At 41.9% G+C, this 22,045-nt stretch overlaps 2 protein-coding genes and 1 pseudogene across 3 annotated transcripts in view; 2 read left to right on the top strand and 1 right to left on the bottom strand.

The window, feature by feature from the left end:
• Window positions 1–7,713, top strand: part of LOC113149192 (transcription factor IIIB 90 kDa subunit-like) — a 42,818-nt gene extending 35,105 nt beyond the window's left edge. Inside the window, 12 exon segments of the mRNA XM_026341108.1 lie at window positions 437–563; window positions 705–744; window positions 918–1,013; window positions 1,087–1,401; window positions 1,492–1,553; window positions 3,053–3,134; window positions 3,434–3,486; window positions 3,876–4,016; window positions 4,018–4,154; window positions 4,766–4,835; window positions 4,932–5,109; window positions 7,172–7,713. Coding sequence (XP_026196893.1) covers window positions 437–563; window positions 705–744; window positions 918–1,013; window positions 1,087–1,401; window positions 1,492–1,553; window positions 3,053–3,134; window positions 3,434–3,486; window positions 3,876–4,016; window positions 4,018–4,154; window positions 4,766–4,835; window positions 4,932–5,109; window positions 7,172–7,209 — 1,339 coding nt within the window. The 3' untranslated portion in view covers window positions 7,210–7,713.
• LOC113149197 lies at window positions 7,584–12,431 on the bottom strand (annotated as a pseudogene).
• A 127-nt stretch (window positions 12,432–12,558) lies between these two features.
• vipas39 (VPS33B interacting protein, apical-basolateral polarity regulator, spe-39 homolog) lies at window positions 12,559–20,883 on the top strand. Of its 2 annotated transcripts, none has more exons than XM_026341109.1 (19): window positions 12,559–12,640; window positions 16,181–16,273; window positions 16,797–16,902; window positions 16,988–17,119; window positions 17,231–17,269; window positions 17,352–17,416; window positions 17,693–17,749; window positions 18,049–18,141; window positions 18,223–18,256; window positions 18,336–18,438; window positions 18,531–18,558; window positions 18,647–18,720; window positions 18,830–18,905; window positions 19,026–19,160; window positions 19,926–19,967; window positions 20,042–20,218; window positions 20,303–20,392; window positions 20,474–20,578; window positions 20,658–20,883. In XM_026341109.1, the coding sequence occupies exons 2-19, from the start codon at window positions 16,181–16,183 to the stop codon at window positions 20,676–20,678; spliced, it is 1,470 nt and encodes a 489-aa protein (XP_026196894.1). In that variant the 5' UTR covers window positions 12,559–12,640; the 3' UTR covers window positions 20,679–20,883. The 2 variants fall into 2 exon arrangements, with proteins under 2 accessions (XP_026196894.1, XP_026196895.1); XM_026341110.1 differs by lacking the exon at window positions 12,559–12,640 and adding an exon at window positions 15,416–15,562.
• The last annotated feature ends 1,162 nt before the right edge of the window (window positions 20,884–22,045 follow it).

Raw genomic sequence — 22,045 nt, 5'->3', positions numbered from 1 at the left:
AAACTACAACGAATGGTGTAGACCGCAGTGGACTACAGTAGTTGATTATTACAGTTGATCACAGGAAAATACAATGAATAGTGATAGTATAATAAGTATATGAGTATAGAGGATTAAAGTAGGTCGCAGTAAACAACTGTGATAATTACATTAGACAACAGTAGATATCAGAAGACTACTCAGCAGGTCACCTGTGCTCTAACATGTGCAGTACATCACAGCAGATTACAGTAATTTGCATTGTATTCCAGTGCATTAAATCACCCATGCAATGACCCATACAGTAGATCCCAGTAGGTTACAGCTGATTGCAGTAAATCTCAGCAGATCACAGTAGATACACAGTAAATGACAGCAACCACACTCCAATGAATACTATAGATCACAGGAGACTACAGTAGATCTGAGTAGATCACAGTGTACTCCATCTCTGCAGGTTAACAGAGTTTGAAGACACGCCCACCAGTCAGCTGACCATTGATGAGTTCATGAGAGTCGATCTAGAGCAGGAATGTGATCCACCTTCGTTTACTGCTGCACAGCACAAGGCCAAAATGCAGCAGGTAAATCTCTGTCTCTGATTGGCTGCAGCAGGTAGATCTCTGTTTCTGATTGGCTGCAGCAGGTAGATCTCTGTTTCTGATTGGCTGCAGAGGCAGAAAAATTAAAGTTAACCCACTGTTTTCCACTGTTTTCCTCTGCAGCTGGAACAGGAGCTGACCAAGAAACTGGATGAAGTCGAAGGTCAGTTACTAATACTGCTACAGACCCTATGGGACGTGATAAGGACTCTGCAAAGGGCACTTTACAGAGTAACACTGTAGATGTTTTACTGTGAAGTTAGGACACTATGAAGAACACTAAATAAGTAATTCAGAAAACTTTATAGAACTAAACCTTTTCTCTGGTCCCATCAGGAGAAATCAGTTGCTACAAAGACGAGATTGAGACGGAGCTGGAGAAGACTCGACCCAAACTCAGAGGAATCTATGCTGCCTATACTAAAGAAATGGGTTTGTACTGATCCAGATTCAATTCAGACCTGATCAGTTTGAGCTTAAGATTTAACAGTTTTTTTGTTCTCAGACTCAGAGGACATGGAGGTTTTGTCCTCGACCTCTGAACCAGAGGAGCCAGCGGTCGAAGATGCTGAGTTCCAAGCTGCCACACAGCACCTCACACAGGACTTCCTGTGTCAGATGATTCGAGAGGAAGAGGGATGGAACAAGATGACACCTGACAGCGAGCAGGAGTTGGGATCAGAGGGCCGAGGAGCAGGGCTTCAGAGACAGGTAGCACCTCTGGCTGCCATCCTAGGGAAGCTGCCAGGCAGCACCAGCCTGGACTTTCAGCGACCCTTCCAGACCTTCAACAAGTCAGAGACCTGTGGGAAATCTGATGGTAAACGCCTGTATTACGTGATCATTACATCATCAGCGTGAGAGACGGGTGTTTATCCAGACATTTGATGCTGTTCTTGGTGTTTTGTAGGCGAAGAGTCGGATGGTGGAGAGCTGGACCTGGATGGAATTGACGATCAGGAGATTGAGAAGGTGAGTTCACTATGCGATCATCGTACTAATGCACAAATCACAATCTTTAAAGAACTGATGTGTTTATTTATTTGTTATTACTCTCAAACAAGGCAGCAGACAGTTGCAATGGAGAACAAACAGTTAAAGTCACTGTCAGCATTTTTGACCTTACAAAATATACATTATTACATTATATATAATTTTAGATTCAAAACAACAACAAAAAAAACTTTGGAGCCAGTATCCATTTATTTTATTTGTGAGTGTATAATTCCAAACTGACACATACTCAAACATTTTTTAAACACATTTGTTGGTCAAATGTCCAGATCAATCTTATGCATGAATAGTGGTTAAGGGCAAGATACAGTGCATTTTATATATGTCCCATATGTGATCACATGTAGCTTCTTATTTTTATGTCCTTTCACAATGTTGTGTTGAAGTCAGTGGTTCCTAAACACTTTCCAATGTAAAGTGATCTTCTGAGATGGTATCTTGCAGCTTCTGATCCAGGTAATCCACCATGTAACTGGATACTGCCTCTGAGGTTTTGAATCTTTATTTTTTATACATTAAGACAATAATGAAATATTGAAATTAAAAATATTTTTAAGGACTTAATTTGTACTGGACTTAATATACTGGCCAGAAAACATAAATGGAAACTTAAAATACACAGATCTTGATGAAATTTTTTCCAATGTACTTTGTATAATTTGTTCTGAACAAAATAACAGAACAGTCAGTGGAAACTAAAATCAACCCATGGAGGCTGTTTTTTAAATCACACTGAAAAGTCACAGGATGGTTCCGATATACAACGTCCTATGGGTGATCAGTTGGATTTAGGTCCGGGGAACATGAGGGCCAGTCAGTAGCATTAATGCCCTTGTCAGGAACTGTTCACACACTGTGGTGCTGGCTGTCGTGCACTTGGAAGAACCCAGGACTCACTGCATAAGATCCCTGAGGTTTTCATCCCAGTTCCTCACAGCAGTCAGGATACCGATCCACAACACAGTGGACATGTTAACCTGGAGTAGCTGAACTACCTGTGCAAACAAATTTAGCTGCAGGTGCTGCCTCATGCTACCAGTCCTGATGAGGACACCAGCAAAAAAAAAACCCTGAGAAGAATCAGTCAGAAAAGACAAGGAGAGAGCATTTGTCTGTGTCCATCACATCTGAAAACTATTTCTTTTTAAGGGTTGTCTTGCTTCTGTCAGAAGGTATAGTTTACTATTGAATTTAAAATCTGCCGTTTTTGTTTCGTAGTTTGGTGGATGTCGGCTAAGATCAATGGAGACACAACTTGTTTATAAAAATGTGTGTGGATATTGATGGATCATGTGTGTACGTGTCAAGAGAAATATGGTCAGTCCACATACACAATCAGAGTAAAAGTAAAAAGTTGTAATTTTGATGCAGATCTGCCCTAAACACCAACTTTTACTGTGAAAAGATGTGTGTACAGTAAGTATGATCTTCTTCTCGACTGTGATTTTGTGATGCAGTACATCTTGAATGATAAGGAGGTTCAGGTGAAGACGGAGCTGTGGCTGAAACAGAACGCAGAGTACCTGCAGGAGCAGAAAGGTCAGAATCTTCATCTTCACCATCGTCATCAGTGTCAGGACTGAGAACAGCAAGCAGCAGACACCTGTGTGCCTACACCTACATCTGTTTCATCACAATGACATCATCACTCTTTATCCAATCAAAGAGAATCTCACTGTTCAACAAATGAACATCCAGCAAACAGATTGATCACTGCTGCTGTAACAACAAACACTCACACAAAATAAGAGACTGACAACATAGAACAAAAAATATGATTAATAACAGTGAGTTTAACTGTTTCTGTCAGTGATCTGAGTGATTTCCTGTGTTCACAGAGAAAGAAGAGAGGATACAGAAGGAGAAAGAACAGGGGACGTACAAAGAGAAGGTCAGTGTGTCTGTGGAGGGTCTGTTACACACACAACTGTATATGTAACAGACAAATATCACTAGTACTACAGTCACATACAGAGATTTACACAAGACACAGCATGAACGACATGAGCAGATTCAGTTGATGTACTTATTAGATTTTGGTAATTGTGTCCTGATTTCTAATCAGATTTCTGATCGGAAAGCTGGAGGTTTATCGATTTAATCCTGTCTGCGAGGTTTATTATCTGAGGCTTTTATTAATAATTTGTTCATTGTGGTTTTGTGTTTTCATTTGGTGTCTCTTATTAAATGAATATTTAGGAAATACATTTGAATGAAGTAAAGTTTGAATACATGTTGGTCTGTGAAGTAATTTAAATAAAGTTTTAACTATGTGTGCAGAACAAGAAGAAGTATAAAAAGCGGGAGCAGATTGAGGCTTCGACGGCAGGCGAGGCAATTGAGAAGATGCTGGAAAAGAAAAAGATCTCTAGTAAGATCAACTACGACGTGCTTAGAGACCTGAACAGCAGAGGAACTGGGGGGGGGCAACAGTCCCAGCAGAACCTCTTCTGACCCCCCTGACTCAAACATCACCGCCAAGCGGCTCCGCCGACGCCGCAGGAAGACCAGTTCGGTCAACCAAGACCTTGCTGCTAACGCTGCCATCATGGGCAAGAGGTACAAGCCATCATATATTATCTACAATCTATAATACAAATATCATTTATCATATCATTATCATCATCATTCGTATCTATAGACTAAACATAGTGACTTTTTTTGGTGGGTCGGGCACCGAGATTTTTAAGCTTTTATTTTAACAATGGCTGAATAAAATACAATAGTATTTAAATCTGAACAGTTGCTCGCTCTCTGGGACCAGGAGTGTTACATGAAAAAGCTGACATTAAGAAACGGGACCAGATTTGATATGATATGATCTCGTTCAGTGAAGACCTGCTGTGATCAGACATAAGAAGGCTGTAACTACATCGCCTACTGAAGATGTCAATCTTCCTGTGTTGCTGGTTGCTAAAGAAGGACTTTGGTAGCTAACGTTAACTAGGTCTATGTTTACCAGTTACCAGATAAATAAACTCTTAGTTTTCATAACATATTATACATATAACTACTACTTTTGCTTAACCACAGTTGTCTGTAATATTCACTCTATAATTTGTAGTCAGTATCTATCATCTATTCAGACTATATCCTGTAATGTATTAACTGTAATCTGTAAAACTTAGTTTTTAGTTTCTAGAGTGTTTGATAATTTTCTTTTGTTTCAGATTCCGTCGCCTCATTTCGTCCACCTCATCCACATCCATACCAAAGAAGAAAAAGAAAACTGCCTCTCAGGTGAGCAACCATACCTGTGTCCACTACTCGGCACCTTTCACCCTCTCTCCACCTGTACATACCTATTCAGCTATGTATTACTTTTAAATGTCTTAGGTAGAAAACTCTGTCACCATGACCAAAGAAACCATAACAGCAGCACCCGAACCAACTGCTGACCCTGAGCCAGACAGCAGCTCCACACTTACAGCTGCTCCACCCACTGTGGTTGAGGATGAAGAGGAGGAAGAGGAGGTAGAGGAGGAATGTGTAAGCGCTCTGCAGCTTGTAGGAGGTCAGTCCATGCTTTTATTGTGAAAATCTAGACCATAAATTGATTGATTGATTGATTGATTGATTGATTGATTGATTGATTGATTGAATGGTTGAATGGTTGAAATTTTTTTTTATGTAGCATAAAATTTAAATTAATTAAATTAGAGAATCATTTCAAGGTACTTCACATGATAATGTCAAGACCTTACAGAGTTCAATAGAAAGACAAACCCAACAAATCCCACTCAGCAGCACCAGCAGACAGTGGAGAGGAAAAACTACCTTTAACAGAAGAAACCTCCAGCAGAACCAGACTCAGGGTGGGGAGACAAAAAAAGAGAGAGAGGCCAATAACAAGCAAACAGAAGAAAATGATGTGGGAGAAGAGACAATGTGGGATGAATAAAGTCTTATCTTATCTTATCTATAAGACCTGGACCTCGCACAATGAACACCTAGAAAAAGAAGAGGCAGAGGCACGGTATCCTCATGTGCTTTAGAGAAAAAAAGGGTCAGAGGAATGCAGTGATTAAATGCCATGAGCTCGTCGGCAGGAACACGAGCAACACTGTAAAAACTGGATTTATTATTTTTAAAGACTGACACCTACGCACCATCCAAGGACAAGTAACTTGTACAAATCCCTGCCACTAATTAGGGTGTATAAATGCATTATTTTTTGATTTAAAAACCTCTACTGAGTGAGACTTTCTGATGTCTGCTGACTTCTCTTTATCTCTGGGCACAAACAAGAGCATTGAAAGAGCCAAGGGTGCAAGGGTTAAGAAGAATGGGCAAAAGATTTTATGTAATCAGAAGCACCTTAAAGTCTAATCTGACTTGAACAGGGAGCCAGTGGAGGGAAACTAAGACTGGTTTAGTACTAACAAACAGAACATCCAGTCTGGGTGGGACAAAGGTATGAATTAAGGTCTCTGCATCTGCCATTGACCAAAAAGGCTGAATTCTATGAGCCATGAACAACGTGGACCATAGAGAAATACAGTTAAACTTCAGTTAAAGCTGTAGCTACTGTAGAAGACTTGCAGCAACTGGTTCTGAAGAATAAAGTCTGAACTGAAATCTCTTTACCCCACACATTGAACAATATTCTCTGCTTAATGTCAGCACAGACTGAGCCCGACTGCCACTGACCTAGCCAATCAGGGTCGACCAGTCATCGCGACCAACTCACATTTATAATAGTCTCTACTGTCATTAAGTGTTTGCAGGCCGTTGCTGCTGTCGCTGCTGAGGACAGGTTGAAATGTGAGTCTCCTGCAGGCCGGATTAAGGGTTTCTTAAGTAAAGCTGACTGTTGTAGACCAGATAAACCTTTGTTCAAGTCACTGGTACAAAAGTGCCAAACTGACTGTAGCTTCTCAATATGAGAAATTTAAGTTGATGGACCAATATGTCAGACAGTAAAGACATTTGGACTTGCTCCGAAGACAAGTTAGTAACGCTTCAAATTTTATAAGAGAGTGACCTAACTGATGTAATCTGTGAGACAAGGTCAGAAACCGCTAACCCTCAGGACAGAATCAAGTCAAGGGTGATACCACTGCAATGAGATAGTTCTTGCACAAACCAAGCACTGCACTTTCAGTAAATTTAGCAGGCTCTCTAATCTCCTGCAACCTGCCCAGTGCTGAGTTCCTAATGTCAGACCTGATTTAAGCACTAGTCTATTATGTAGCTTGAAAAATAGAGACACCTACTACATTCGGATGTGGTCCACTTCCAGCAGGTCAGGGCTGATCCAGACTGCTGAGCCAGCCAGTGGTTCAGTGATATAAGTCTACTGTTCATCTCATCATCACCCTACATAGGCAAGGGACCAGACATTAATCTAACCACTTGCTGCTGGACTTGAGGCTAATCTGGAGTGCCCAGCACTTGTACAGTAAAATTACATTTTTAATTTTTTGTTAAATTAACTTAAAAATTTTAAGTTTGTAACTGAACATACAGAATAGAACAGCTAGTTAACACTAGTTAGCTGTGGTGGCTGGAGGCTAGGCTAAGCCAGGCTAACTCCATTACTCAGGTGGAATTGAGTGATTGACTGTTTTTTCCAGATTACGGCTGTGAAGCGGAGGAGGAAGATGTCTTCTAGTTTTGTCCTGCTGACCTTTGCCCTTGAGCTCTCCGTCCAACTGAGGCAGCTAAGCTGAGGTGGATAAGTGTCGATCAGACAATGACTTCAGTAAGCACTTCCACATTTTATATTCTCAGTCACTGTCTGAAATGAATCTAGGACAGATGATTCATTTTTACCGTTTTGTTTCTTGTTCATATTGTAAAAAAGTAGTTCTAATTAAAGTTATAGTTTCTAGTTGTACTTGTGTATTTTTATCTGTGTGAATGTAAATATGAAATGTGTCTCACTTTACATTCCTGAAAATTAAATCATCTGGATTTCAAACTACTTAACACTCCCAGTTTTCATGGAAACCTTTGAAAATCAACCAACAGCGACTGAATCAACTGTTTATACTGTTTTTATTGTGTTTTTCTTTAAGATGAGTCTGTACTTCAGAACAAACTTTGTATCTGTGTTATACCAGCTTATATGTAAATTAGACAAAAGTAATACTGAAACATGAAAATAATCTGTCAGAATAAAGGAACTGAACATAGAAATAAGTTGTAGCGCTTTTGTTGTCATCAAACCTCAGAATGATATGACTTCCTTCAGGATTCTGGCATGAATTGATGCTAGTTGTCGTTCATATAAAACATATGAAACTTTAAAACTGCATTTTGAAAATTTTAAAATATAAGGTTTCAGAAAAAGATCTAGGAGGATCTAGGATGCCTCCCTGACCGACTCCACATTAACAAAGTCAGAGAACAACAGCTTTATGAACTGTCTGTGGACTTGGTAAAGACCTTCCTTTGCTCTGTCCAGTGTTCAGTCTTTGAGTATCTCAGTATCCAAATGTTTGCTTAATGGCCTGGAAGTAAAATCGGGTCCAGCCCTCCCTGGTGGAGTCTTCCTCCCCTGTAGGGACTCCTCGACACTCCAGCTTCAGCTCGGTCTCATCTCCTCTGTCTTTTAGGTCCAGTGTGACAGTAGCGTAGTGTTCTAATGGAGAAATGACAAACAAAACTCAGATCTGAGTGTTTGCCTGAACACAGCAGCAGGGAACTGAATACAGACTGCACTCAAACACATCACACCAGGAACACGTACCGGAGGGCCACGTCATGAACCGCCACCGCATCTCGATCTTCTGGTCTGGAACCTGCAAGAGGAATGAGCATTCTGTGAATTATATCGTGACAATATGATAGAAACGTACCGGGTTCTGACTGGCTGAGCAGCTGTGACCTCACCAGGTGCGTGAACTCTCCACTGACATTCCCATCCAACACCTGCCACCATGACGACCGTCCACCACCGCAGCTGAGCGCATAAAGACCTGTACAAACTGCACAGACAGGTACATCAAATCCTGCAGTACTACTACTTTACTCCAGACTAAAGGAATCCTGGAGGACATTAATACTGTCAGTACTTGTGTAGAATACTATTGAAAACTGTAGTATTCTTCTGCCAGAATGATCCAGATCTGATTAATTCAGTTTTGATTTCTAGGATTTGGTGTGATATGTCCAGATTAGATGTTAACTGACTTGGTTTTGTTTACTGTCTGGTTTTAGTCCTGTTCATTGTTGTTGTTTTGGTCTGATGTTGACCCACTTGGAACTGTGTTTGTCCAGGCAGACCTAGGTTTTAGTTCGGATCTACACCAGATCTGGTGTACTTTCAGTTCTGGTCCGTCCTTATCTGTCCAGGTTTTAGATCTGGTCCTGGTTTTAATACCTCCTGGTTGATGAAGGTCCTGTAGAGCTCATCAGCTGATGTTTGGAAGGTTTCCATCAGATTAAAGCTGCAGGTTGGGATCCGAACACCTGTGTTGGAGGGGGAGGTACTAGAAAAACTCCTGAGAGGAGGACTCATCTGTAGAAGAGGTCAAAGCACTCATCTAGGGTTAAAGGCATCTCAATCCAGATTGGGGCATGGATGTGTGGTTAGTTCCCGTATAATTGACCCATACCTGGATCTTATTGGCCTTGTTCTGGTTCGCCTTGTTCAACGCAGGTTGAGGTGGTTTGGGTTCATTGGCAGTTGGTAGGATCATCCCCTGACTGAACTCTGCTGGGTCAGAGGTCACCCAGGTTATTACAGGGGTCTTCATTCTCACCTTTGATTCTCTGTCCAGGTGTTTTTCCTGGATTACTTTAGCCTGGTCTCTCCAGATTTTAATTCTGATATATGCTGCTTTTAGTCCTAGTCTGTGTTGGTTTAGTGCGACTTTTAATCGTGTCCTGTTGCTGACCAGATTTTGCACTGTGGGTAACAGACCTGATTTGAGCTGGTGGATGTATTCGCCCAGAACCCTACGGACCTTCTGAACTCCGGTCCTCCTCATGACATTGAGGAGCGGCGTGTTGGGCTGGTCTTTGCAGAGAGACACCGAGATCTGCAGGAACCAGGATGATCAGATCAGCTTCCCATAAACAAACTAATCAATAATCAGTAAACCAGTATCTGAACCTACGTCCAGGTCGTCTAGGTTGTTCTTATCTGACAGGTTGGACACATCGACCGTTCCTCTGTATTTCACTCCACTGCTGGACACACCTACAGACAGGAAGAAGTAGACAGTCAGCACCTGTGTGATATCACTGCAAGTGAAACATGATATCACAGATGACATCACGGACCGAGCCAACCAGCTCTCAGCTGCCACTCGTAGAAGAAGATCAGTTTCCCTTTGCGGTTGTTGATTGAAGCTTCTCCTTCCAGTTTGTCTACGTCAGTCACCTGACACACACCCTCCGCACCCTCCACCCTCACCTCGAGGAGGAGCTGACGGAGGCGCGAAGAGGACCACGAGGAAACGTCTCGTTCTGTCCTGAAAACATTTGAATTTTAAAACTGGACATAGCTGCAGAGAAGGGTTAGGGTTTTGATTCTGTATGCTCTCATTTCCCAGTACCATGGCAAGCCCATCAAAATCCCAGAGCGTGACCAACCAAAGACCCCGAACGACAGTCTAGAGGAAAACGCAGGCTGGATGTTAATAATAATAATAATATTACTAATAATAATGACTTCATTGAGCCCTTGGGGAAATTGTGGTTGGACCGCTGCCAGACAGAACTTATTGGAACTAGTACGGGGTTTTGGAGTCTTGTCCAAGAACACCTTAGCAAGTAGCCAGGAGGAAGGCTACACCACAGAGGAAGAAATGCATATTTCACAACCTATTACAACAACAAAATAAAAATAGACGATGAAAACATATTCACTTCCTGCACTCTTTCAAGCTTTGAACAGCCAGATCCACGTCAAGGCTTTTATTGTGAAGCAGCTACTACAAATACTCAAATATTCAAAACTTTGAAACTTTGGGAAATTTTCACTTTGTTTTTTATTTAATTTGTTTTGAAATGTTTATTTAATGGATTTTCTCTGACGTGTTTGATTTTGAGTAGTATTGGTATAAGAATGAATTATCAAAATATTTATATATTAATTGGCATATATTTATAATTCATTAATGTTACAATGAAAAGAGTGCACGTACAATTTAGTGAGGGCGTGCTGAGCACTGACTCCAGATCAGTAGTTACTGGTTTAAAATATCTGTTCATGAGCTGAAGCAGCTGCAGCTCAAATATCTCGGTTTAAAATAACTCAAGTTAAATCAGTTGTTCTGGACGTTTCCAAGAACAACTCATTTTTGCTGATTTGTTCTTTCATGTTGTTGAACTTTTCTGGGATTAAATCCCTTTTTAGTTTAGTTCAGATGGTTCCCAACATGAAACTCAGGGTCCTCCAAATAGTTGTCTATATTCTTCATAAAACCACAAGGAGAAGGATTAGAAATAGTCCCCATTTTGCTTTCTTATGTTTACTTCAGTGCAGTGTTCTGAAACTTCTGTACTGACATTTTTACTTCAATAAAGTTATTTTCACAGATCAAATCTAATTAGGCTGAGTCTAATTGGACTGGACCAGAACAAAATCTAATACTACTACTACTAATATGAGTAATAATAAGAATAAATCAGCAGACCAGTGCCAGTTGTTGACATTCTTAGCATCCGCTCTCTCCTCAACGATCCACCGAGGGTCTCCTTCTCCCCATTTAGCCATAGCTGATCAATTCTGATCTTTGATAGTGTTACTAGTACTGAATAAATACTAGTACTGCTACCGTGTGTTCTGCAGTCCTGTCAAACTGTCTCTGATCAGCTGTTCAACAGCCATTTCAAAATAGGCTCACATAACTACTTCCTCTGACTTTCAAAGTAAAATTCCACATTGTCACGTCCTCAAAATTGACAGTTGCAGAAAAGAAACTCAAGCATTAAAAACGAAACTGTTAAATTTATTCCAATTTCAACATAGTTATTTTTAAATAATTTCAAAACGAAATCAAAAATATTTTTTACTCTTTTTTTATTTTTTAAACGTTCTGCCTGTTTTTTTTCTCCACTGAAATTAATAAGACACATACAGAAGAACCAGAGCTTCACTCCAAAAGAGCTCCAGTGTTTCTCTGTGGAGAGAGAAGAACACTCCAGAAGAACAACCATCTCTGCAGCACATCATCAATCAGGCCTGTACAATAGAGTGGGCAGATGAAAACTACTAAAAGTTTGTTAAAATGCACCCGAAGGACTCTCAGACCATGAGACACAAGATTCTCTGGTCTGACAGAGAAACTAATATTGAACTCTTTGGCTCTTGTAAAGTAATGAACCCAGGTACCACTCATCACCTACCAATACCACCCCTACAGTGAAGCATGGTGGAGGCAGCATCATGCTGTGGGGATGTTTTTCAGTGGCAGCAACTGGGAGATTAGTCAGGATCGAGGGAAAGATGAATGCGGCAATGTACAGAGCTCTGGATCTCAGACGGTTCATCTTTCAACTGGACAATGACCCTAAGCACGCAGTCAAGATGCCAAAGGAGTGGCTACGGGACAACATTGTGGTCCAGCTAGAGGTTAGACTTGAACCCGATTGAACATCTCTGGATAGATCTGAACATGGCTGTTCACCGACTGTCCCCATCTTACCTGATGGTGCTTGAGAGGTACTTCAAGAAGAATCGGAGAAACTGTCCAAATATAGGTGCCAAGCTTGTAGCATCAAACATCATACAAAGACCTGAGGCTGTAATTGGTGCCAAAGGTGGCTTAACAAGGTATTGAGCAAAGAGTGTGAATACTTAACTATTCAAGCTTTAACTATAGATTATAGGTATGCAACCTTTTATTGTAAATCAGGACTCTTACTGTGAAAGATCTCTCTCAGGTGAAACTCAAAAACTATAAAAGAAATTAAATAAACTTTGTTTATTATGTTTATGTTTGTTGTTCGAACTGAACCGGAGCTTCTAGCCGACACCGTTGCTTTCGTTCTGTGTCACTACAACTCCCATCAGACATCGCGCGGGCGGAAACCACGAAGCCTCCGCCAGAGAAGAAGACGAGGAGGAAGTGGAGCTGCAGCAGCTGAAGGTAGAAACAATAGATCGTTTCTGATCGATTGTCGGTTTTAAAACTCGTAGTTTGAGCATTTCTGTTTGTTTAGTTTGGCCGCCTTATACCTGTGTGGTGACATCAGCTCTCCCGCGATTCGTGAGAGCGAAACAAGCAGTGGTTAGGACTAATATACATCACGCCATTCAGTGTACTCCTCATGACTGACGGTCCCTCCTTTACCACCTGGAGATCCTCATCTCCTACCTTCACCTCAGGGATCTGCTCCCCTCACCTCCCCTCTCTGTTCTGTGATCCCCACTAACCTAAGTTCTCTCTCCTCTAGCTGTATGGTCCACTCTGTACCACCTCTGGATAACACACCTGTCACAGGTTATCATCAAGGGGGGAGCAGGTGTTACTCCTCATCAGTGAGGCATTTCACCAGCTCCCTCAAAGGTCCAATCTGTGTCAATAATATTCCAGTTATCATCAACGACAGACAGCAAACAGGCTACAGAGCAGTACAAAGAAACTATTCTGATCTTGTTAAGCCTCTGACCAACCCCAGCACTAATATTAGTTCCCCTACTACAAGACTTGGTCTTCTAAATGTTAGATCCCTCTCTAACAAAACATCTCTCTTAAACGACTTTATCCTCTCTCAGAATTTAGACTTCTTTTTCTTAAATGAAACCTGGCTAAGGATGGGTGAGTGTATCCAGTTGCAAGAGCTCTGTCCCCCTAATTTCATTTATTTTACCTCCCCTAGATTAAGTGGTCGGGGTGGTGGTGTCGCTGTGGTCTTTAAAAATCAATTCAGATGCTCAATGCTATCACTTAAACAGGTTCACAGCTTTGAAGCTCTGTCGTTTCTTATCCACTGCTCTGTTCCTGTATGTTGTACTGTCATCTACCGCCCACCAAAAGCTAATGGTAAATTTTTGTCAGAATTCTCCCAGTTTGTTGCTGACATTGTTGTTAGGTATGATAAGGTCATTATCGCTGGAGACTTTAACCTTCATATTGACAATAATACTAATACTCTAGCAAATGATTTTATCAGTCTTACTGAATCTTTCAACCTGGTTCAACATGTCAAAGGTCCGACCCATAACCAGGGCCACACCCTTGACTTGATATTCACTTTAGGTTTGACTCTAAATTCCATTGAGTTAAAGGACTCCATCTCTGATCATAAATGTGTTTTATTTGATATTTGTCTTCATCCAATCACTGTACCTCAAAAATTCAGTTAAACGCCGTCTATTTAACAGCCAGTCATCAGCAAAGTTCAGTAGCACCTTTTCTTTGTTAAAGCAGGGTATTTCTTGCGCATCACATGTTGATGATATCGTCCGCCTTAGAGGCAGCTGCTCCCTTAAAAACTGCAAATGTGTCCCATAAAGACACCAACAAACAGCTTTGGATAGATGTCAGCATTCGTAGCTGTAAAGCTGAGTGTAGGAAAGCTGAGCTGAGCGGAGATGGAAGAAAACGGGACTTCAAGTGCGTTATGAAGCTATTAAGGACTCACTACTCCACTACAATATGACGGTAAAGAATGCCAGAGCTAAATACTTCTCAGACCTGATCACTGCTCCATGATCCTAAGTTTCTATTTCAAAGATTTTAGAAAAGTACGTGTCTAAACACTTATTCGTCTGTAGATAACTATAACATTTTTGATGAATTCCAATCTGGTTTTTGCAAACACCACAGTACAGAGACCGCCCTACTGAAGGTAACAAATTACATTCTGTTGGCCTGGTATGTGCTCTATTCTTGTCCTCCTTGATCTTCGTGCTGCTTTTGATACAGTAGACCACCACATTTTGTTGGACCGGCTAAAGCACTGGGCTGGAATAGAAGGTACTGCACTGGACTGGTTTTCTTCATACCTGTCCGATAGATTGTTTGTGTTACCGTTAATAACTGTAAGTCATCTTCTTCTCCTGTGAAGTATGGAGTCCCACAAGGTTCAGTGCTGGAGCTTTTTACATGCTCCCTTTGGGACATATTATTCGTAAATACAGTGTTTCTTTTCATTGCTATGCTGATGACACTCACCTGTACTGTCCCTTTAAGATCTCTGACCACGGAGGACTGAGTTCCTTACATGAGTGTATAAATGAGATAAAAAACTGGATGGCTCAAAATTTCCTGCAGCTGAATTCTGACAAAACAGAAATAGTTGTCATCAGTCCACAACGTATAGCCAAACACATTCTGGCCTGCACAGATTCTCTCTTAGCTAATTCTAAGCCCACTGCAAAAAGTCTTGGTGTTTGGTTTGATAGTAAACTTAACTTTGAGCATCATGTCACAAAGCTTGTTCAGGCATGTTTTTATCATCTTAGAAATATCTCCAAAATACGTTCAATTCTTTCATTTCATGACACTGAAGTAATCTTACACACATTTATTTCCTCACGCCTTGACTATTGCAACAGTCTGTTCACGGCTCCAGATTGTTCAGAACTCAGCTGTAAGACTCTAACCAAAAATATGAACACATCACTCCTGTATTAGCTTCCTTACACTTGCTGCCAGTATGTTTTAGGATTGATTTTAAGATTTTATTAATAACTTTTAAAACTCTGCATGGCCTTTCCCCCAGCTATATATCCCAGCTTTTAAAGCCTTATGAGCCTGCACGTAGCCTGAGATCCTCTGGTAGAAATCTTCTGTATGTCCCTGATGTCAGAATGACTACTAAAGGTGACAGAGCCTTTTCAGTTAGAGACCCTAAATTCTGGAACAGCTTACCCGAGGAAATAAGATCAGCTGACTCAGTAACATCTTTTAAATCTCTCTAACCCTCTTAAAACATACCTCTACCGGCAAGCCTTTTCTGATCTTCTCTAAACTAACACAAATCTTTCTTTAGGAAGACTTCCCATTAACTAGAATGTCTTTCTGTTGGAACCGGTCTTCCTAAGGACTGATGCTGTACTTGTTGTAAGTTGTGTTTGTATTATCGTTTTGTTTGTATTGTCTCCTGCAACCCAACCGGTCGAGGCAGATGGCCGTTTAACTTGAGCCTGGTTCTGCTGGAGCTTTCTTCCTCTAGGGGGAGTTTTTCCTCTCCACTGTTGCCTAGTGCTTGCTCAAGTTGATCTTGTTGGGCTACATGTGTTTTTGTCTCTTTTGTGAAGTACTTGGTAACAAATGTTTAGAAAAGTGCTCTATCAATTCATTTATTATTATTATAGGACTCAGTTAGTTGAGGACGGGGGTCAGAGTGAGAGTTCATTACTGGGGTCTCTGTGAGGTGTGTTTCAGACACACCTGTAAACACAAATGATCCAAGAAGGGCAGATAAAGACCTGTGATGTTAGAAAAGTGCTGCTCCTGGTAAATCCAAAATGTCTGCTAATACAACGTCTCTCAGTAAGTCATCAGCAGCAACACGATCTGAATAAAGATGCTGATGAGTTTGTAGAGCCGGTCTTTGATACCTTTCAGAACTGTTCACAGTCAGGTCACAGGTAAACCAGGTATGGTCTTAGAACAGGTTCTGCAGTCCTGTCGTTTAAGATAATAATAACGTTAATAATGTTAATTTTCCTTGTGCAGATGATGAAAAGTAGAACTGATGAGGAAGAATTCTGGCACAGCACCAAGTGTAAACCTTTTACCTTCGATGACGACGACGACGGATTCAGTAAGGTAAGACCTGAATCCAGACCTGGCCCTGGGCTTTGAACAAAGAAGCAACTTTAATGAACAATGAAATAGCATCAGATGGGAGCACAATCATTTTAACAAGCTGACATCTTCAGTCTTCTACATGCCACCATCCTAAGCTGCTCACTGGTCCATGGATCGACCTCGATGGACCAGTGCATCTAGCTCCACCACTCCACAATGATTTCTGTTCACACAGATGTCTGTCAGATCAGTGGATCTCAGCTCTTTCATCCCTCTGCTCTGGAATATTTACTGTACGTCACATACACAGATACGTTCCTGATGTTTGATCGTTTTCTCTGATCAACTTCCACTTTATCACGTGTCAGTCCATACTGAATCCTGGTCCCGTGTTTATGGTTTTTATGAAGGATCATTTTAGAATCAGGCACCCGTTCTTCACCTGATCACCTGTCTTATATTTATTTATAAATAAATGTTCTGCATATGTATTGGTTATAATAGTCCACAGGTGAGTCACCTGTGTTTGTGTGTGTTTCAGTTAAAAGAATCGAAGCAGGCAGTGAACAACATCCGTCCCCTGGTGGACGAAGAAGAGGATGAGGACGACGTGGAGAAGGTCAGCTGGAGTGGAGAACCTGTCGGGAGTAAGACTGACTTATTAATCACACCCATGCACAAAGCTGAGCTGTGATTGGCTGCAGGAAGCACCTGATTCTCTGCTGTCCACAGGTATCTCCTGGTCAGTAAGAGAGACAGCAGCATCCAGTCAGAGGACAGACAGAGAATCCACCTTCCCCAAAACCAGCACCGATCCCCCAACCAGGAGTCTGTCAGGATACTCCTTGAGCTCTCTGTTTAAAGGTGAGACAGGTAGAGACAGGTAGAGACAGGTAGAGACAGGTGGAGACAGATGGAGACAGATGGAGACAGGTGAAGTTCATGTGTTCACAGTCTGAATCTGTATCTCTGCAGGAAAAACTAAAGGAGGAAACTTCCAGGCCTTCACTGACTGTGAGTCGATGACAGGATGAACGAGTGAATCTGTGAACGAGTGAATCTGAACAGGTGAATCAGTGATGTCTTTGTGTTTTAGCGCTCAGCGACTCGTCTGTCAGGCTCTACGCTCCAGAACTCAGGAAGCCCAAATCTGACTACAAGGTAACGACACACTGCTAACCTGATTGTAGCTGGGTAATCTGATTACTACCAAAGCAGTAAACTGATTACTACCAAAGCAGTAATCTGATTACTACCAAAGCAGTAAACTGATTACTACCAAAGCAGTAATCTGATTACTACCAAAGCCGTAATCTGATTACTACCAAAGCCGTAATCTGATTACTACCAAAGCAGTAATCTGATTACTACCAAAGCAGTAATCTGAAGACATTTTTCATTTGCTGTAGTAACGATGATGTCATGTTGTGATGTTAGGATGCCGTCAGCGATTTGTCACCAGAGGAGACAGTTCAAAGAATGCTTCAAGGAAAAGTAAGAACACCTGTTCACCTGTCTGTAGCTTCAATGTATAAATACATGTTAGTATTGCAGTACATACAGTTTGGTATTGTAGTGTATTATTACTTAATAACTAACACAGGCATTTCTTTATGTACCTGGTTTGTTTGAAACCCTGTGTTGGAATGCAATTTTGGCACGGCCCCCTTGTATAAGCCTCTGTCCCTGATTCTATCCCCCCCACCCACCCATGACTTTGTCCTCTTGAGGTTTTCTTGATTTGTCTAGGCAGTAGCATGTAGGATCATGGCTTATTTGTTTGGGTGTTGCAGGTGGTGTCCTTGGAGAAGTTCCGGTCTCTGCAGGACAAGATGTGTCTCCTCGATGTCTCAGTGTCCGCTCACGATGGAAACGTCATCACTGCTGTAACTTTACCTAAACTCAGAATCAGAACAGTCTGTAAATGTTATTAACAACAGAACACCAACACATTTTTTCTGTTCCAGGTCTTAATATATCTAAAGAGGACTCTGAGTAAAGGTGAGTGTACTGGTCCTGATCCAGCATTTCAGGTGGTCCTGGTCCAGTTTTCTCAGCCCTGGTTCTTGTTGTTTTGCAGACGTTTTGTTTCGGGAGCTGGAGTCCAGACAGACGGCTCTGAGACACTTTATCCACTACCTGACTGAGACCAGAGACCAGAGGCTGCTGCTGGAACTGCTCAGGTCTCTGACCACACCTGGTCAGTCACACCTGAACCTGGTTTAATCCATTTTAACATACATTTGTTTTCTTCTTCTGTTTTCTTCCTCTTTAGAGCTCTGGGCAGGACAGAGGACATGGCGGTGCGTAGGACACACCTGTACACACCTGTAGTACACAATGACCAGTATTATTACTTGGTGATGCAAATTCCTGTTTCTATGGCGACAGTTGTTACAGTATAAAGAACACCTGAGAATCGCAGATGAAAACAAGAGGCGGGACTTCCTGAAGAGCTGCCTCAGGTGAGTGACACCTGCAGCAGGGGTTTATTTACTTTATTACTGAATGAAGTAATGTGATTACTGTGACACTGACTACCTGAGTCTAAGTCTGTGTCCCGTCGGTCTCCAGTCTCCCGTTCTCTGCGGAGGACTCGGGCCACGTTCAGGACCACTACACTCTGCTGGAGCGACAGATCATTATCGAGGTCAGTAACTGTCAACTTACTGGTTTCAACAGGTCTGAACTGGATTAACATGTTTTAAACTAGTATTAGACATTTATTCCCATCCCCTGGCCCAGTTTACCTTCAGTCTGTTGTTGCCAGGCAACAGACCGGCAGGCTGAGCGTGGAGGGAAAGTGGAAATTTTCCAGAAGTTTCCCAGACGAGCATCGATCCTCAACATGCCCCTGGTCACGACTCTGTATTACTGCTGCTTCTACCACTACACCGAGTCTGAGGTTACTTTGTAACTTTACATTCATGTACTGTATTTGTACTTGGTTTCATAGTAATAGTGTCTCAACTGTGGAAAAGTTTAACTTTTTTTTTTATTTGTACAAGCATTGTGAACTTTGGCTCCTGGTTTGGTTTTGACTAAAATGTGAATTAGATAATGTCAAATTTCAGTAAATAGATGTTTGATAGTTTTAATTTAGTTTTAGGTCCCAGAGCCTGCTCCTCCTTTCTCTGTTGGGTTGAGGTCTTGGCTCTCACCGGGCCACTCCAAAATTTGGATTTTGTGCCTGTCCAGGTCCAGCAAAGCAGGCCCAAATGATAATGCTCCCTCCACCATATATCCTGCATCCTGTCAGGATGATCGGTTTGTGTTTATTTTTTTAGTGCTGTGTGATCTTCCAGTGCAGCTGAAACTCGGCAAAGACCACTTTGGCACAGCAGGGCACCACTGGGAAAAAGATTTGTGGACTTATGAAACAAAGGCTGAATTGTTTGCAGCAGTACTCACAGTGTAAAAAAAGAACCAGGAGCCAACATGAAAACATCATCCCATCAGTGAACTGGACCTGGACCTGGGAAATGAATTTCCAGGTTTATCCAGGTATCCTATGGGATAAAGTACAGTAGACAAAGAGTGTAGAAACTGGTGATGTAGCAGAAGAATGACCCTAAACATCAAAGGAAATCTACTTCTACAACTTCAAAGACAAACAATCCACATTTTGGAGTTGGAGTCCAGACCTCAACCCTGATATGTGTGTTTGCAGGGAACGTACAGCAGTCCTCTGAACATCCGTCAGACCTTCAAGGTGAGAACTGACCTGTTTAATATCTTGAACACGTTAACCTGTGCTAACTAACCACCGCTGACCCCTGACCCCAGATCTCAAAGAAGCAGTACTTTGTGACGGCACTGGCGGCGCGGGCGAAGCTGAAGGCGTGGTCAGATGTGGATGCTCTGTTCACCAGCAGAAACTGGCTCGGATTCACCAGGAAAAAGTCACCGCTGAGCTTCCAGCGAGTTGTCGACATCCTGCAGAAAAACTCTGCTCCCACACAGGTGAGGGAGCGGGACCAAGCCACAGCACCTTTGCACAGGTGTAGGTGAGGTCCATGACTGACAGATGTGTTGACTGATTAACAGGTCCTGCAGGAGTATGTGGCTCTGGTTGATGACTCGGACCTGAGGATCAGTTTGGCTCAGAAACTCAAATGCCACGACATTGTCATTAACGTGAGTTAGTTCTTTAAACCAATCAGAATCAGCCATGCTGCTGTGATGTCATGATGACTGGCATGTCTATGGGCCAATCAGATGTACCGGGACCTGAAGGACAGGCAGCTGTTGCTAGGATACCTGAAAAAGATGGAGCGAGGTTCAGTGGAGGAGAGGAAGATCAATGAGCTGCTCAACAACTCGGTGAGGAAGAAGAGGATTATCTTCATCTACTACATCGTCTTTATCATGTGACCTGACTCCTTCTTGTTCTTCTTTTCAGCAAATCCGGTGGAAAAACTGACTTTTATTTTGAAACAGCTTCCTTTGTGAAGGAGACAAAGTTTGACACCGGAGCAACCAGAACGTCCAATCAGCTTGCAGCTGCTTTGGAAAGGAGAACTTGATGTGACTTCACCAGAGAACAGGGTGGGTGGGGCCAGATCCCCGGTGACTCAAATCAAATTAGTTAAACTGTAAAAACAATAAAGAAAATGATGTTAACAGTGTGAAACGCGTCTGGGTTCACTGACATATTTATGTGTTTATATTTGCAGTTGCATGAAAAACTAAGTAAATGTTTTATTAGCATAAACTGATCGTGAAATGTGATCTGACCTTCAGCAAAGTCACAAACATCCACCAGCAACTGATGAAACACCAACAGCCGTGATCTTAACTTTTTCTAACCTCTTGTAAACAAGTGTCGGTGGTTCGATCCTTGTCCCAAGACAATAAACATGTCAGTAAATTAACACCTGTCAAATGAAAGATAAAAAAACGTAAGAGACGCTGAAACAAAGTGATGAAATCAAATGTTCTTAAAGTAGACACTAAACGTTTGTAATGACGCTGCTCAACATGCAGAAATAAGAAATATGACACAGAGTCTGCAGGTGTTCGTTCTCATTCCTCTGTGTTCTGAAGGAACCAGACCAGTTGGTTGCCAGAGCTCAGGAGGGTCTGGAGACCTGGATCTGGGGGCTCAGGTAGGAAGGCTGGGAAATGAACAGTGGGGACGTGTTCGGGTCCAACTACCTTAAATGAGTCACTTTTCAACCTGAGAACATGGTGTAATCATTTCCTTCTGGTCACAGTTGCAGTTTGGTTGAAAGAACTTTGATGACCCTGTCACAATTCACCAGCCAATAGAATTCAACCTGGAACTGTCCAATCACGTCATGGGAGGACGCTTGAAACAGGTTTTTGAAGATGATGCACCAACACAGATCAAAGACCACGACTCAGCTGTGGTGATCCATCATTCATGGATCAGATCAGTGATATAGTCCGTTTACAAAAGCAGAATAAAGAGATCCGCACTTGAACCAGCTCAGTTTGAGCTTCCTGGATTCTAGGATTTCACTGTTTTCAAGCCTGGATCGACAGTCGAGGTGATCTTAAATCAGGGTTAAGTAATTCAGCTGGACGAGCACAGATTCACTGACCCTGGACCAGCTGCGGACTGTGTCAGAAACCTGCAGCCATGGAATAAATGTACGAGCTGCATCTTCATGTTAAGTTTATAAGTTTAGTTAGAATAATCACAAAAGTCATTTCTGACATTTCCGGAGGCTGTGGTGCGTTCAGGCTCCGATCACATTCTGATTCTCGATGAATAAATGATGATGAGCGGATGAATTAAAGATGAAAAGTTCATAGAAGATCTTC

Source organism: Anabas testudineus, chromosome 24 (genome assembly GCF_900324465.2).
Source record: "Anabas testudineus chromosome 24, fAnaTes1.2, whole genome shotgun sequence".
In the NCBI taxonomy this organism is placed as follows: domain Eukaryota; kingdom Metazoa; phylum Chordata; class Actinopteri; order Anabantiformes; family Anabantidae; genus Anabas; species Anabas testudineus.
This window is presented reverse-complemented; position numbering and strand designations above follow the sequence as displayed.

Coding starts and splice junctions, on each gene's coding strand:
- vipas39 (XM_026341109.1), top strand. CDS start 16,181: ATGATGAAAAGTAGAACTGATGAGGAAGAATTCTGGCACAGCACCAAG. Junction 16,903..16,987: donor GAGTGGAGAACCTGTCGGGA/GTAAGACTGACT, acceptor TGCTGTCCACAG/GTATCTCCTGGTCAGTAAGA. Junction 19,161..19,925: donor ACCACTACACCGAGTCTGAG/GTTACTTTGTAA, acceptor GTGTGTTTGCAG/GGAACGTACAGCAGTCCTCT.